General features: G+C 31.3%; 1 protein-coding gene across 1 annotated transcript in view; it reads right to left on the bottom strand.

Moving 5' to 3' along the window:
* Nucleotides 1–1636: 1636 nt before the first annotated feature.
* Nucleotides 1637–14844, bottom strand: part of frj (membrane bound O-acyltransferase domain containing farjavit) — a 100558-nt gene continuing 87350 nt past the window's right edge. The window contains exon 8 of the mRNA XM_081731518.1: nucleotides 1637–13449. Coding sequence (XP_081587644.1) covers nucleotides 13189–13449 — 261 coding nt within the window. The 3' untranslated portion in view covers nucleotides 1637–13188. The remainder of the gene's footprint in view (nucleotides 13450–14844) is intronic.

Raw genomic sequence — 14844 nt, 5'->3', positions numbered from 1 at the left:
CCTAATTAATCGTGACAATCCGTATGTTAGACCATATAACCAAAATAGGTTTAAAAATAGACGAAACACATGGCGAAATTCCAGGAATATAGTAAACTATATGGATACATATAATCGTAATTCAAGAGATGGCACTTCGCATCCAAATCAAGATAATGACACAATTCCTGTACAGAACAATAATACGGGACATAATCACGATTGTGCAGTACAGTGTACTTTATTAGAATCATATGCAGGTACGAATTTAAATTGACTGCAGTTGATGAAATAAGGGTTAAACCCATATCAGCTATAGATTCTTATGAACATTTATCTTCAAATTTATGTGTTAATGTCAATCAAGGATATAATAACAAACTACTTCGTTGGTCGTTAGAGTTTCAACCCTTATGACTTTTAGATACTTTATCACGTTTGTTTCAACAAACGATAATTTTCAAATGATTTTAATTCTTTCTTGTTAATGTGAAGAATTATAGTTCGATTTATAATTGATTAAAAGCAAAGGTTATTTATATTATATTGATCTGTGTTGAAACTTTGTTGTCAAAGATTATGTTAAATATAAGATTCATTCTATTAAGCTAATTATTCTACGGCTGTCTTTATGAGCTACCTTATATGTTATTCGAATAAGATCCTTTTGTATCATGATATCTTATTGATATAATGTATATTTTAAAATATCATCTAACATAATTACTATATAATGCGCCCTGGAAAGATCAAACATCTTTTTCTTAATAAGATCGTTTTTAATAATGATTGAAACTATTGATTATTGTGATTTATGTTTTAAAATTTAATTGTCTTTTACAATTTTTGACTTCGCACCCTTCAGTAATTAGTTTAATAAGCGACGACGTTTCTATAATAAAAAAAAAATATAAATATTAATGAAATAAAAGATTTATTATAAATGTATTTCCATAAAGGAAGCTTAATAAAGTTATATACGAGGGTCGATCAAAATGTAAAGGACGTAATTAATAGAACATCCTTATTATAAAACGGACCAGTGGTTCTTAAATATAAAAGCTAAGCTCACTTGTAACTTTTATATTCAGTCCCGTCGTCGGGCGACATTTTATACAACGAGATACTTTGTATTTTGGGCAGAAAGTGCTTCTACGCAAGCACTATGCTTGATATAATGTTAATTTAAAAATAACAAAAGAAGAATGTTTTTAATATATGTAAGAAATATACATTATTGTATAATTGGTTGCTAAGTTTTTGTTTATGGATACCTAATTAACATATATAATTGCAAGACAGTTTATATGAATATACGTTAAAAGGAGAATCAACAAATAAATTATTTACTATCCATCATCGACTTGTAATTTTAGTATAAAAGGTGAGAATAATAGCGGATATAATTACGGAAGTTATTTTAAGGTGTGAACAATTACTGACATTAAAGATTTATTTATGTTATTAGCCGAACCAGGGTTGACGACCACCTTTGGTGAGTCGTTGTAAATTGCAACAGGATAAACCCTTATAATTTCTAAAAGTTTGTAAGTTGCATATTACTTGACAACATTTGTGTACACTACATCTGCAAGTCGAAATGTAATGTTTTTTTTTTTTTTTCTTAAGACAAGAAGAGGAAGAAAAAAGAACGACGAATTTTGCAGAAGAATTTTATTAACAAATATTATACATACACTAATGGTACTAACATCACTGAGAAAAAAATGCACTATTATCAACAAGAGACACCACAAAGACATCCGCAGGTCAAGTTTAAAAAAATTTTAATCATTGATAAACGCAATTTTTAATTTACTTAATCTGAAGAAATCATTCAGCCTACATTGGCAGTGTTTGCATTCTTATCACAACTTCTTTTTTCATTCAATTGTATCTCCTAGTATTATATAAAATCTGTTTGACAACCAGAATTATGAATATTAAAAAAAAAAAAATCGCATTAAAAGAAAGTCAGAATCATCCCATATATATAGTTGCTTTGGAGGAATCCCGAAACAGGTATGAAAAACAAGAAACTGCTTGAAACACCACAACAAAACTTAAAAACAAACCAAAACAAAACAAAAAAAAAGTTTAAGCACTTTCGCTCACGCTAAATCAAGCTGGAGAGAAGTACGAAGAAAAGAAATATAAAGATAAGAGTAATACCTGAGAAAGTCAAAGTTAACTTACTCTGCAAGCAAATACGATGCAGTACTTTACGTTTGTCACAATTAATATTTAATTTATTCCTACTTCTAAGTCGTAGTGGCTCACTGGTAGTGTTCACCTCTGGTGCGTGGAGTCCCTGATTCGATCCTAGCTCGCACCAAGTAAGTTTTGTGGTGGACAAACAACGTGTACGTGAGTTCTCTCGGGGTTCCCCCGTTTACCCTACATTTTTTCATCCCACCATTCCATTAATTTCTCATCATCGCCGTCTCCCTTAGCCTCGCGGAACGTTAAACTAAATATTTAATTTCATTTTTTTTTTATTCCTATTCTCCCTCCTAACGGACGAAGAGTTACAGAAGTGCTTAAAGTACAAAATTTCCTTCTTATGTTTTACATTTGAGATTTAATTAATTCCTGGTAAACTGTTATATATACATGCAGAAGGAAAAATATATTCTAAGATTTAATACAAATATTCAACTACACAAAATACTTTCATATATTATCTACATTCTCTCGCTATTCCGAAAATTGTAACACCATGGAATTTAATAAGGAAGACTATTCATGATATGATTAGGAAGATATATTTGGAAGTTGATATAATGAAACTGATTCACAGATTTTAATTCTATGCATCAATTAAATATTGTTTTATTATTTTCAGGATTTATACAGGGTGTTATTGAATATCGTTGAAATAGGTGTACTATGCGCTGGAAGTACTACTTAAGATAAAATAGGAAAAGAAATATGATTTAAAAAAAAAAAAAAAGTACAAACAGAAATCCCCATGTGCACATTACTCTCTGAAGGAGCATAAAGTTTAATTTCACAGTTCAATAATTCGAATACGATTACAGTTAGCTAGCACGGTACAGTGTATCACAGTAAACGTGCTTTAACGACAAAAGGAAAAACACTAGTTTCATGATTCTCAGTAAGATTCCGCAAATGATTGAGCAAGTGATCGTTTAAGAGCTTTACCTTTAGATCCTGGCTCGAACTTCAGGCCTAAGCAGATACCGAAACTATATTTGAAAAGACAGAATTTAAAGTGCGATTTGATCGCTTGGAAAACGATCGGAGATTCCTCAAAATTAGAGTTTCCCCGTCATTTCAATTAAACATACATGAAAAACATGCGTTATAGCATTTCTGATTACTATGCAAAGTTAGTTTGAACAAAGCTACGTGAATTTTAAGATGTTAGTTTGCCTACTCCTAGAAATCTCTCTCTTTAAAACCATCTTTTACCTATGAGAACTCAAATAGGAGCCTTCATAAAAACAAGTTAACATTTCACATATCTGTATTCCATATTTCAAACTTCACTGTTGATTTTTGTCCTTGGTCGAATATTGTAGCGTTAGCAATTGAAATTGTTCGTTAAGATTTGAAATCTGGAAGACGAAAAGAAAAGTTCTCTCTATTCAGTAACGCGTGTTTAATCTTTTATCTGTAGTTTGAAGCCGAGGGACAGAGGTTTTGAAAATCATAAAAGCGAACAATAAGCACTGGAACTAGAACTACTATATGTTTTGCAGACAGAAATAACTAGAAATATTGTTATTCTACATTCCTGAAATGTAAATGTAAGTGCTATAAACGAACATAAGGTGAATTGACGAAGTCACACTACGCGGCACTTCATATTGGGTATGCTCCTCTATGCATTTAAATAACAAATATGGAAGAGTGAATAGAGTTCTGTTGGTCAGCTTCTGAGTAGACCAGGAAGGCCAGGAAGACGTACTAGAAGATATGGTGCAAGGAAAAAGGGAAAGCGGGCGAAACAGGCTGCAGTTAATGGACGGTGCTACAACAAAAAATTCCAACGTAAAGACCAAGAAGCTGAAAAGATAAAATTGAACAGAATCGTAGTAATGGAGTAAAAATATTCATTATGTTACGTCCATTCACGATAGAATCTAATCGAAGGATTTTCTTTCTACAGCCAAGAACCTCAGAGTCTCTTAAAATGATGAAGTTATGTTTTACGTACTATACTATACCTTCAAAGATATATACATGAGCAAGATTTATGAAGGGCATAACAATTCAACAATTATACAAATCTCCAATTTACAGAATTACAATTTGAATCTAATAGCGTAATTTACGATTTAAAATAGCATATACAATAGAAAAGCCTCCCTATTCGTTAAAATTTTCTTCTTATTTGGTTGAATTACGCGTCCCTGTTCAGCGCCATTGCTATGAGATATGAATGTACTGCAAAACGAGATTCACATCGTAAGATCAAACTCGAAATTTAATCTGGTCTGCTGTGCCAAAGGCGAGAACGTTATTTAGCTATTAACAAACCCTGTCATTATTGGAAATACTTAGAGAAAACAATATAGGTATTCGAATTATTTCGGCTCGAAAATTTATTTTCCCTCTACATTTTTACATTGAAAAACTATAATTTTTAGATAAAATTAGGAAGACTCAAAATAAAATCCATAATAGTAGAAATCTACAGGCAAAAAGGGAAGTGACAATATAATTTGTTAACATGGTGTTACACAAGTTAAGATTCAGTTAAAAGTGTCTTCTTGCCAGTGGTAACACAGACTAAAAGAAAATAAGTGTTTTAACTTCTCTCGTGATGGTAACAGAACTTAACAGGCCACTCTTATGTTTTAATTTTATAATAACGCACTATTGTAGTAACAGAAATATTTAAAATAAAATCCTTACAAAGTCAATTATAACACAACACAAGGAAAAAAGTTAAAATTAGCTGTTAACATTCAACATTCTTCAAATAGCACTGCCAAAAAGATACATTGAGCATCGTAACAATCAAGTCACGAGTTTACAAAATGTACAGTCTGCTCAAAAGAAAAAAAATTGGTCTCTGTTTTGAAGAATTCTGTATACAAATCCATTGGTGAAAATTGTACTTTGATGTTCTAAAATATTACAACTATAATCTAAATTTTAATATACAGTTTTAGACTAGATTCTATTATTTAAGAGTTTATAAACATTTTTAACAGACTATGAATAACATTATCATTTTCTTTTTCAAGTTTATATGTATAGGAAGTCCTCAAACTGTAAGCGAGAGCTGTGATATATATATATATAAATGTAATCGTATAAAAAAGGTGACTCTTCTTTTCAACTTTAAAATGTATTAAAACATTTGACCTCGATTAAAAGTACAATTTTTAAAGATATTCTCTTTACAATAAGCTATACATACTTAATTAACTGTAATTTGATTGATACTCAGTGTTTAATATATAGTAGATACCTTTGAGCCCAATGACGGCGAAAAAAAAAAAAAAAAGAAAAATATATTTATACTTTACTGAATATTGGATAACAGTGTATGTGAGTATAATTTGCTATTCTTCTACAGATATGTTAGGTGTCAGGATCTTTTGATCATAACTGTACATGATGTACATTAACATTTTAATGTAATATATAAATTTCAGTGTGTGTGTTTATACGTTATACGAATAAAAAGTATGAATTTATAGTATACTATTTGTGTGTATATATATGAGTTTCTATGAATTTTTGTAGTATTCTAGAGTACAAAATGTATAGTGTAATTTTTTTTACAAGTAGAGAAAAATACATACTATTTATTTCCTTTCAGTATAAAAATAATCTTTGATGTATGTATATGTCCGTTAATGGTACTAAAGTTCTCAACGTTCTTAGTTCAAACACATCTAAATGGTTAATGGAATGACTGTATGTAACAGAAATTCAAAGTAATACCTTGACAAATGAATATTACCTGTAATACTTTAATCTTTATGATATATATATATATATATATATATATATATATATATATATCATAAAGACTTATAAAGTACATACAAATGATCGTAAAACATTTTGGAACAGCAAAATTACCATAAAGCGATTTCTTACTTCCACAAAGAACCAAAAATACATTGTAAAAGATATATATATTTTTACAAAATGCTTCAGTGACGACTTGTATATTCGATACGGGTTTCAATTTATGACTTAATTATTTGTTTGCATGTTGAAGTTTAGCGTCCCTTTCAACATCGAGGCTATATGGGTCTACGGTTTAAAGTGGAACCTGAACTACTATAATGAGTTCAATGTTCCTTTGCTGGAAATCGAATTCAGGAGCATGTATGTGTACCACAAGAGCGCGCTCTAGCAACTACACCAACAGGGAGGATAACTTTTGACTTCTTGACACACGTTGCTATCTTCAATTATTTTGAATAAACTCTTATGGAAATTCATTTAATAGCATTTCTTTTTAAATTTGAAGAAAGCAAGGCATATCAATGCATTAAGAGCCTGACCTACTAAAAATAACAGAAAATATGAATCTGAAAAAATTTCAGTGTTGCCATCTACAGAAATTACAGTGTTGACAGAATAACATTTCCCCCAAAATCTAAGTTAAGGCAGCGATTAGAGGAACAAACTCAACTACATTTGATTACATATCATGTTGTTTTGATATTCTGTGAACTACTTTTTAATAACATTATTATTTAGTTTTAATAACTGTAAGTTAAAACTATTTTGTTTATTACAAACTAAATACAACTATTATTTAAAAAGTAGTTCAAAGGATTCCAAGACAACATGATACGTAATCAAATGCAGTTGAGTTCGTTCCTCTACTCGCTCCCTTAACTTAGATTTTAGGGGAAATGTTATTCTGGCAACACTGTAATTTCTATGGATGTGGCAACACTGTACATTCTTCAGGTTCATATTTTCTGTTGTAGAATGACACTTTTATGATTGTGGTAAGTTGCATTTCATTATCTCCTTTCCTTTGAAAAACAAGCAAAGGAAAAAGGAAAAACAAGCAAAGTTTTGTATCATTTTTAGTATGTCAGGCTCTTAATTGTGTTTTCTCTAGGAGATATGTAAGTATGAGGTACGCAAGTCGTTACAGAAATATTTTGTAGAAACTTCCCTTTGTTTTACTATCACAAAAAATAATAACAACAACAACAACAACAAAACAGAACCTTGTGTTGAAAATAGACTCTCTCCTCTCATAATTCTTAGCCACACACTGCTGACTCTTGAATGTATACTGCAATTTATTAAAGAGACTGCTTTCAGAAACTATTTGTTACATACTTTTCCGATTCCGACTATTATTAACATGTTACAAGAACAAATGGTGAAAGCTAGTAATTAATACTAAAGCTCTGATAATAAATAATACAGTACAACTTCTCTTGTAGGCCGAAATAAATTATTCAAGAATTGATACAAATATCCACAACGTATAACTTTTTCAAAAAGTTTATTTGCTATTTTAACAGTAAATACTCAACTTCTATTCACTGCCATAATAAATGTAATATTTGTTTCCAATGAATGTATGAAGTTCTCCAGAAAGTAAATATTTTGTAGAAGAACATGATATGTGGAAAAGGCTTATTGGATACATGCTACAAACCTCAACCTATTTACCACTTTTCTTTTACCGACGTTGCACAAGGCTGCCATGGTGCCTATATGGCAAAGCAGGTTAAGGTTCGCAGCATATGCCTAATAAATCTTTCTCACTCACCATTTGCTTTACTTGTTTTATAGTATAAAGAATTTTTACTATCTGAGTGATCCTCGTATATTACATAGCGATTTCTAATACAATATTAAGTTTTCTCAGTGCTGAACACCAGCAGTAATGAGTTGTTATTGTGTAATTCACTATTATATTGACACATGTAAATTTAAAACATACACCAAAAAAGCTGTTGCGCACACCTGTGTTCAAGATTTTAATATACATACTAACACAACATATCTAAGCATAAAATAATTCTCTCTTGCCTGCACTCTTACATGTTCATGGAGGTATTCACCTTCAAATAGGATAAAAGTATCGCGTGTTAAGGATACTTTTACTCTGAATCGCCTTATTATCGCTTCTTTTGAACCTGATAAAAATAAATTTATATTAAAAAGAAAGACATAATTAGATCTACACATAGTATCAGCAACAGAAGATAAAATCACTGCTAAAAGTGTGTACTACCTCTACACGTTATTTTATCAGTAACCCTGAACAGATCGTTTCAATCTGAGTACAATCTTTGATAACATACACATAACTTATTTTCTTTATATCGGGTATTCTAAAACTCACCCCACGCTCAAGTGCAGGATGTTACTAAAAGTACAAACAAGAATTTTAGGAATAATCCAAAAACATAGATCATAGATTGTGATCTTGGCCAATAATTATTTTTTGGATCAGGGGCCACAAATTTTGAACGGCCCCTAAACCGAGTTTTCGTATTTTCTATAAAATAAGCACATCATACTGAGTTAAGTGATAGTCTGGGTTTGGCTACACTGTATGTAGTTCTCCAGATATAAAGCGTACAAGAAAATTTTTGCTTGAAATATATTGGATCTTTTGATCCAAAAAGAAGAAAAAAAATGATATTTAACCTCCGGGGGCTTTAGTTTCAGCGGTAAGATCCGGTAAAAATAGGACAATACGGCAACATCGCACGGTATATAGAAATATACATGTCTAACAGAAAAAGGAATGTTATTACTGTTTGGGATGGAGTATGGGTAACGTATGTGACTGGAATTGGAAGATCCGTGTTCAACCCTCTTTGTTTTTCAAAACGTTGTTTCAAAGTAAACATAAACAGCAACAATAAACCAAGGTGGGAATAATCTGCAGAAGCAGAATAAACACACTGATGTATTGTAAATGTTTGAACGTGTCAAATCGGGACTCGAATCACCAGGCTCACGCACACTGAAGCTGAGCCCCTTGGCACGCGACGAATCCTCATACCATGCATATGTATGTAACTCTGTGTGTTTGTCGCCGGGCCTACGTCAAAACAAGGCTTCGGAGGTTAAATGTCATATTATGTATCCGTCTTCTGTTTACCTCTAGCAGCGCCACCCGCTGAACACAGGTGCGAGCTCTAGAACACTCGATATATCATGAGAAAACTGAACCCGAATTAGTATATTACTTTTCGCCAAATTTACTGACAAAAGAAAATGTACGAGGTAGACTGCTGGTTTTAAACAAAAACAGAATTAGCACAATATTTCGTGATACTTTGCACCATCATCACGGGAAGTTTAAATTGATTTGACAATTTTACATGTTCAAACACATCCTATAGAAAAATCAAGTTTTTAAGCTGCTTGATGAAAATTGAAGATGAAACATTGAAAAAATCACAATTAATTTTATTTGTAAGTATTGTAAATAATCAGTATTATGACCAATGCATTTCAGATTATTTTTAAAAAAAATACGTCTTATTCTATACAGCTAGCAGAATTTTCAGCGTGTTCTTATAGTGTAAAAGAGTTACGTTTAGTCGTAAAATTTGTAGTATTGAGTAAGAAGTCGTAGATCTTTAAAAAAAAACTGGAAATACACCATGGAAAATAAATTAAAGTAAATTAAAGCAAAAATTTACAGAAACGAATTTTTAGAGAAAGAGAGGGTACCGTTAAAGTTCACGACGGGAATCCTCACACCTCTAGTTAGTGACAACAACAATGTAACGAAAAACTGTTTAAAACATGCTGTAATATGTTCTATTTTCTCAGATAAAGTGAGCTGGTAAGGCAAAAAATAAAAGAACAATCTTTAATCATCCCTTATAAACACAAAATACTACTCAGCATGATTAGCATTTGGCCCTATACATTTATCTTTACAAATGGAAGTACTCTAGTACATAACCAATAACTATGAAAGGTAAACAAGTCAGTTACAAATGTGTCAAAGTGTATAAAGAAAATAAACCCGTCAAAATAATATCAATTAGAATTATATACAGAACAATACTTTTTTACAAACAAAAAAAAAAAAAAAAAAAAACAATAAACACGATACATCAGTCTAACAACACTGCGGAACAAGCACTAACAAATAAGTAATCAACTGCACATTTATTACAACAATGAAATATACACATATCCCACATAATGAAGAAATTATTTTCTATTTCTTTATATATATATATATATATATATATATACACATTGCTGAATTTTTCATTCTTCCTTTCGGCGTTTATACTGTTGTTTACACCATCACAAATACAGGATAATCTGCGAAATATTCAAGATAGTTTGAAGACAGGTTCTTCATATAGTAATACGAAAAAGTTTACTTAAATTGTTATGTTACATCAGGAAGGGAGTGAAAGCCAGTATCAACAACAGTTGTCTCTATTGGATACTGCAACATGGCACAAAGTGCTTATAAATATGATACAGACCATTATGTAGTTAAGAGAAATAGTTGTTGTTGTTGAGTTGAATTTAACGTCCCGTTCAGCAGCGAGGCTATATGAGACGTGGACCTACTGATTAACGTGGAATCCGAACCACATGAGCTCCCGCCTATGAAGATATAGTACATGAAGATATAGATTATAAAGATAGATAGATTATGAAGATATATATTGATGTGTTCAGATAAGTTTACGCGGGAGATTATGAAAAGATAATTAACGTATGTACGATTAGTAGAGATTTTTTATCCAGTAAAGAATACTTGGACAGTTCATGTGGAAGGTGTATAACATAAGAAAGTAGAGAATAAAAGTTAGCATATGTGCAAAAGTGTGTTAATGATTTAGACAAGACGATAGTAATACAGGGGAAACACTTGGTGTATTTCTTAGATTTTTAATAGTCTCCAGAATACTTCGGAGGACCTTATGAATATACTCATTTCAATGTGATTAAGTCTTGATACAGGAAGTAATAGGTACTGAGTACATTGACATAACACCCGAGATTTATTTTTCTTCTAAATGCTGTTAAATATAGAGGAATGATGAAGAAATAAGTATTAAAAGCATCTCATGGCAGGAAACGAACAGCCTAACAACTACAAAACGCATGGTCGGAAATCAAACTATGACTGCACATTGGAGATCATCCATCTATTATGAACCCCTTTCAATAAAAGCATAATGGAGATTTTTCGTACCTGCTGATTACTATAACTAAAATCTTTACCCATTTGTAAGCAGTCCACTCTAGATTCCTTGGAAATAATTAAACTATTGTCCAAAATATATGACTACCTCTATCAATATTTTATACGATGTTACATTTATTGTTTTTCAAGACGCACATCTCTTGCTGACGTCTTCGTTTGCCATGTAAACTCCGTCTCTCTCAGTAAAATGCAAACTAAACATTCGTTCTAATGCGATGAACCTGTCTACACAATTTCCTGAATATGACGCGTAATATTCTGTGCATAATAAGCTGCGAGCAACTTCTATTAATGATACTTCCACTTCTTTTACAGAAGCCATTAAACATCGCTAGTCATTAGACCTTAAAGAAAACACATTTATATAAAAACCGCCAATAACAACAACACTAACATCAACAACAACGTGACATATAAACATCATATTAAACTTACTACTTTGTTCGCTAATTATATATATAAAAAAAAAAGTAAAAATAATGCATGAATACTATATTCATTTTACATTTTGTTTCATTGTTACACAAAACATCACTCTTTTATACTAATATATAAAAAATCTCAAAAGAATTCTAGCTGCAGTTCACTATTAGCAACTGCACTATTCTGTGTAAAAATACAATCTTATAGTTTCTTTCTCTCTGAAATATAATAGTGATAATTCATCTTATTGTAATTCTGAATCGTCATTATATTCCGAAGAAATTGTTTGTACTATAAAAAAGGTTATTTTAATTTATCGATCTAAACTGTAATATTTCAAATTCATTTCTTTTTCTTTATACAAAATATATCTTATTTTAATAACCACTGTGAAAACTCTTATTAAAAAGACTTTTATATATATACATATCACATAACACACATACATATGATATATAATATTTAATTCAAGTATTTTTACTCCTTCCATAATACAGAACCACAAATTGTTCAGACTGTAGCGTATATACTTTAATTATTAGTTTGTTAATCCTTATTATAACGAAGTAAAATTTCAGAAATTTACTGAACATATACACATTTTAATTTTCCAGACTTTTAATATTGATGTCCTGAGTTTCGTTTATGTTTGCTGATATATTTCTAATAGAAAATAAGCATTAAGAAGGTACACTTAGGTAGTAATATTTCTAAAAACTTGGAAAGCTACTCAAGATACTTTAAAATACATCGTTATTTGAGCATGATATATATATTCATTTCTTGAAATCAGTAAACTTAAAATGAAATTCAATATGGAAGTCTATTTTCCTATATAATTAAAAAAAATGGTAACTATTTTATATATATTTCATTATATATGTAACAAAAGAGGGAAAAACAATAAGCTTATGAGCTTAAATTACGACTTTAAACTCTTTATAACAATTACAAAATCAAGTTATAAACTTACAAAGTCGTTTATTTGGAAGGCTAAACTATGTGTCGCCTTATTTGGAACACTAATCGCATTATGTGCCAGATACAAAATGGTATAATACTTGAGAAAATGATTTGGCATCAAGTTAAAGTGTATTCCTACAATTCGCAAACTAGTACTGTCAGTTTCCAGCATGAAGATTCACTTAAAAAAATTAGCCATGCTACACAAATCTGAACTCCGTGAATTATTCAGTTACAAAACATTCATACTTTATAGTTCAGATTTGGTTTACAACAAACTGAATACACAATCAATCTGGATGAATTGACTATCCTATGAATGAACCTTGAAGTCCTCACCTAGTGAACTAAGGACTTTTAAACTTTATATTAAATTCTCTGTAGTGTAATCCTGCTTACAAATGTTAAGACCTTGTAAGCTTATACAATGATCTTTCCTTAACAATTATACCAAGCCAAAAACTATAATAACAGACAGTCAAGAGGCCTAAACAAGGCTCCTCTTAGACATGTTCCCAGAATCTTGTAAGATGGATATAATGTCATGGTTCTTACAAGATTTACAAGACTCGGTACCTACTTTTCATTATAAAAAATTCAGAACTGCTATGGATTATTTTTATTTATATCTGAGTTATTTGCGGTTCTTTATTTTACTTTTCTTTCTTCTCTTCAACGGCCGTCTTCTCCTCCTCTTTAGCTACTTTCTCTTGCGGCTGTTGCCTTCTCTTCATAGGCTTCAGAACATATATACCGAAAAGATAAGCCACAAGCCAACTTACGTTGTATGAATAATATATCGATCCCCAGTATCGAAGAGTCGAATCAAATCTTAGCAGAAGGAATGGAACTCCCATGTAAGTAAATGCTTGCATTCTAAAAAACCAACAGATCCATTCGTATATGTATCTTCGCTGGAAAGAGAACAATCAGAATAATAAAGATATACACATACACAAGATTGTTTTAATTGAAACCAATCCAGTCCTGTACATTTTCCTAATGAAGTTATACAAGATTAGATTAAGTAATTATTTTATATTAACTCAGTTGAAATACAAGAAAACAGTTTGATAAAACAGAAAACTGGAGTACGTTGAAAAATCTTCACAATGTCTGGAATACTTGTTATCAGATCATATTTGGATCAAATTTTGATCACACTTTCAACGACGTCCTCAGTCACCGTTTTTAAGATTAAAACTTCATTAATAAGATTATTTCTCCCTTGAAAGTGAAGTAGATGGTGGTTTCAAACAGTGCTCTAGTTTAACATGTATCGTCCCTTTTCATGTTGTTGGGTGATATTTCAACTGTTTCTTAAACCCTCCTTGACTTATAGGTCCTGGGCTTATGTAGCAAATTCCAGCTCCCTATCAGTTTAATGCATTTTTAAAAGATATGTATCAGGTAGTAGTAGAAAGATAGGCATGCGAAATACAAGGTCAACAAATCTTTAAACATTCTATTTTACGATACATACAACATTTATTGGTACTGTTGGATGGGACAGCTACAATATTGTCGAGCTTGACTCGGTCTTCGTCCGTTTGCATTAATAAGCTACCCTGAGTGTTCATAAATGTTTCTTTCGTATGACATGAACGAAGTCGAAATCTGTTTTGTGTTCTGTTTCAAATGCATTTTGAGTTAGGCTGATTCCGCATATTGTTCTCAGAACTAGTGTGAGATGTTCATGTTCTTTACATTTTGTTTTGTATGAACAGAGAACTGGTCTATGCATACTTTGCTGCACAAACGCAAGTTCATATTGTAACGAACATTAAGCCAGAACGGACAGTATTATACTTTTTAAGAAAAATGATTTTAATATTAAGAAAGTCTCATTTCATCAGAAAAGGAAAATATCCGGGAAACAGTGTAATTTTAGAAGAGATAGAGTTATTCGTGGAATAAACAGAGTTCACGGATGTTCCACTAACCGAGAACTTTCTCTTGGTGAAAAGCATAAAGAGAACCTAGTAAAAATAGGATCGTATAAAAACTAAGGTTTAGAAAGTTTACTTGTTCATTCAGTTTGGACCACGACGCAACTCCTCTCCACCCATATGTCCGACGAGTTGTAGCAGCGCAAAAAATGAAATGAAATGAATTCTTTGAGTTTTACGTCCCACACTTATGCCGGCTAGGCTAAAGGAGACTGTGATGATGAGAAATGAATGAAATAGTGGAATGAAGAAACTGAGAGGAAACGGGATAACCCCGAGGAAACCCGTGTACACGGTGTTTGTCCACTACAAAGTTCACTTGGAGGGAACTGGGATTGAATCCAGGACCCCAAGCACCAA

The sequence above is a fragment of the Thermobia domestica genome, chromosome 11, assembly GCF_964235325.1.
Source record: "Thermobia domestica chromosome 11, izTheDome1.hap1.1, whole genome shotgun sequence".
Taxonomy (NCBI): domain Eukaryota; kingdom Metazoa; phylum Arthropoda; class Insecta; order Zygentoma; family Lepismatidae; genus Thermobia; species Thermobia domestica.
Note: the sequence above shows the minus strand (reverse complement) of the source record. Positions and strands in the feature narration are given on the sequence as shown.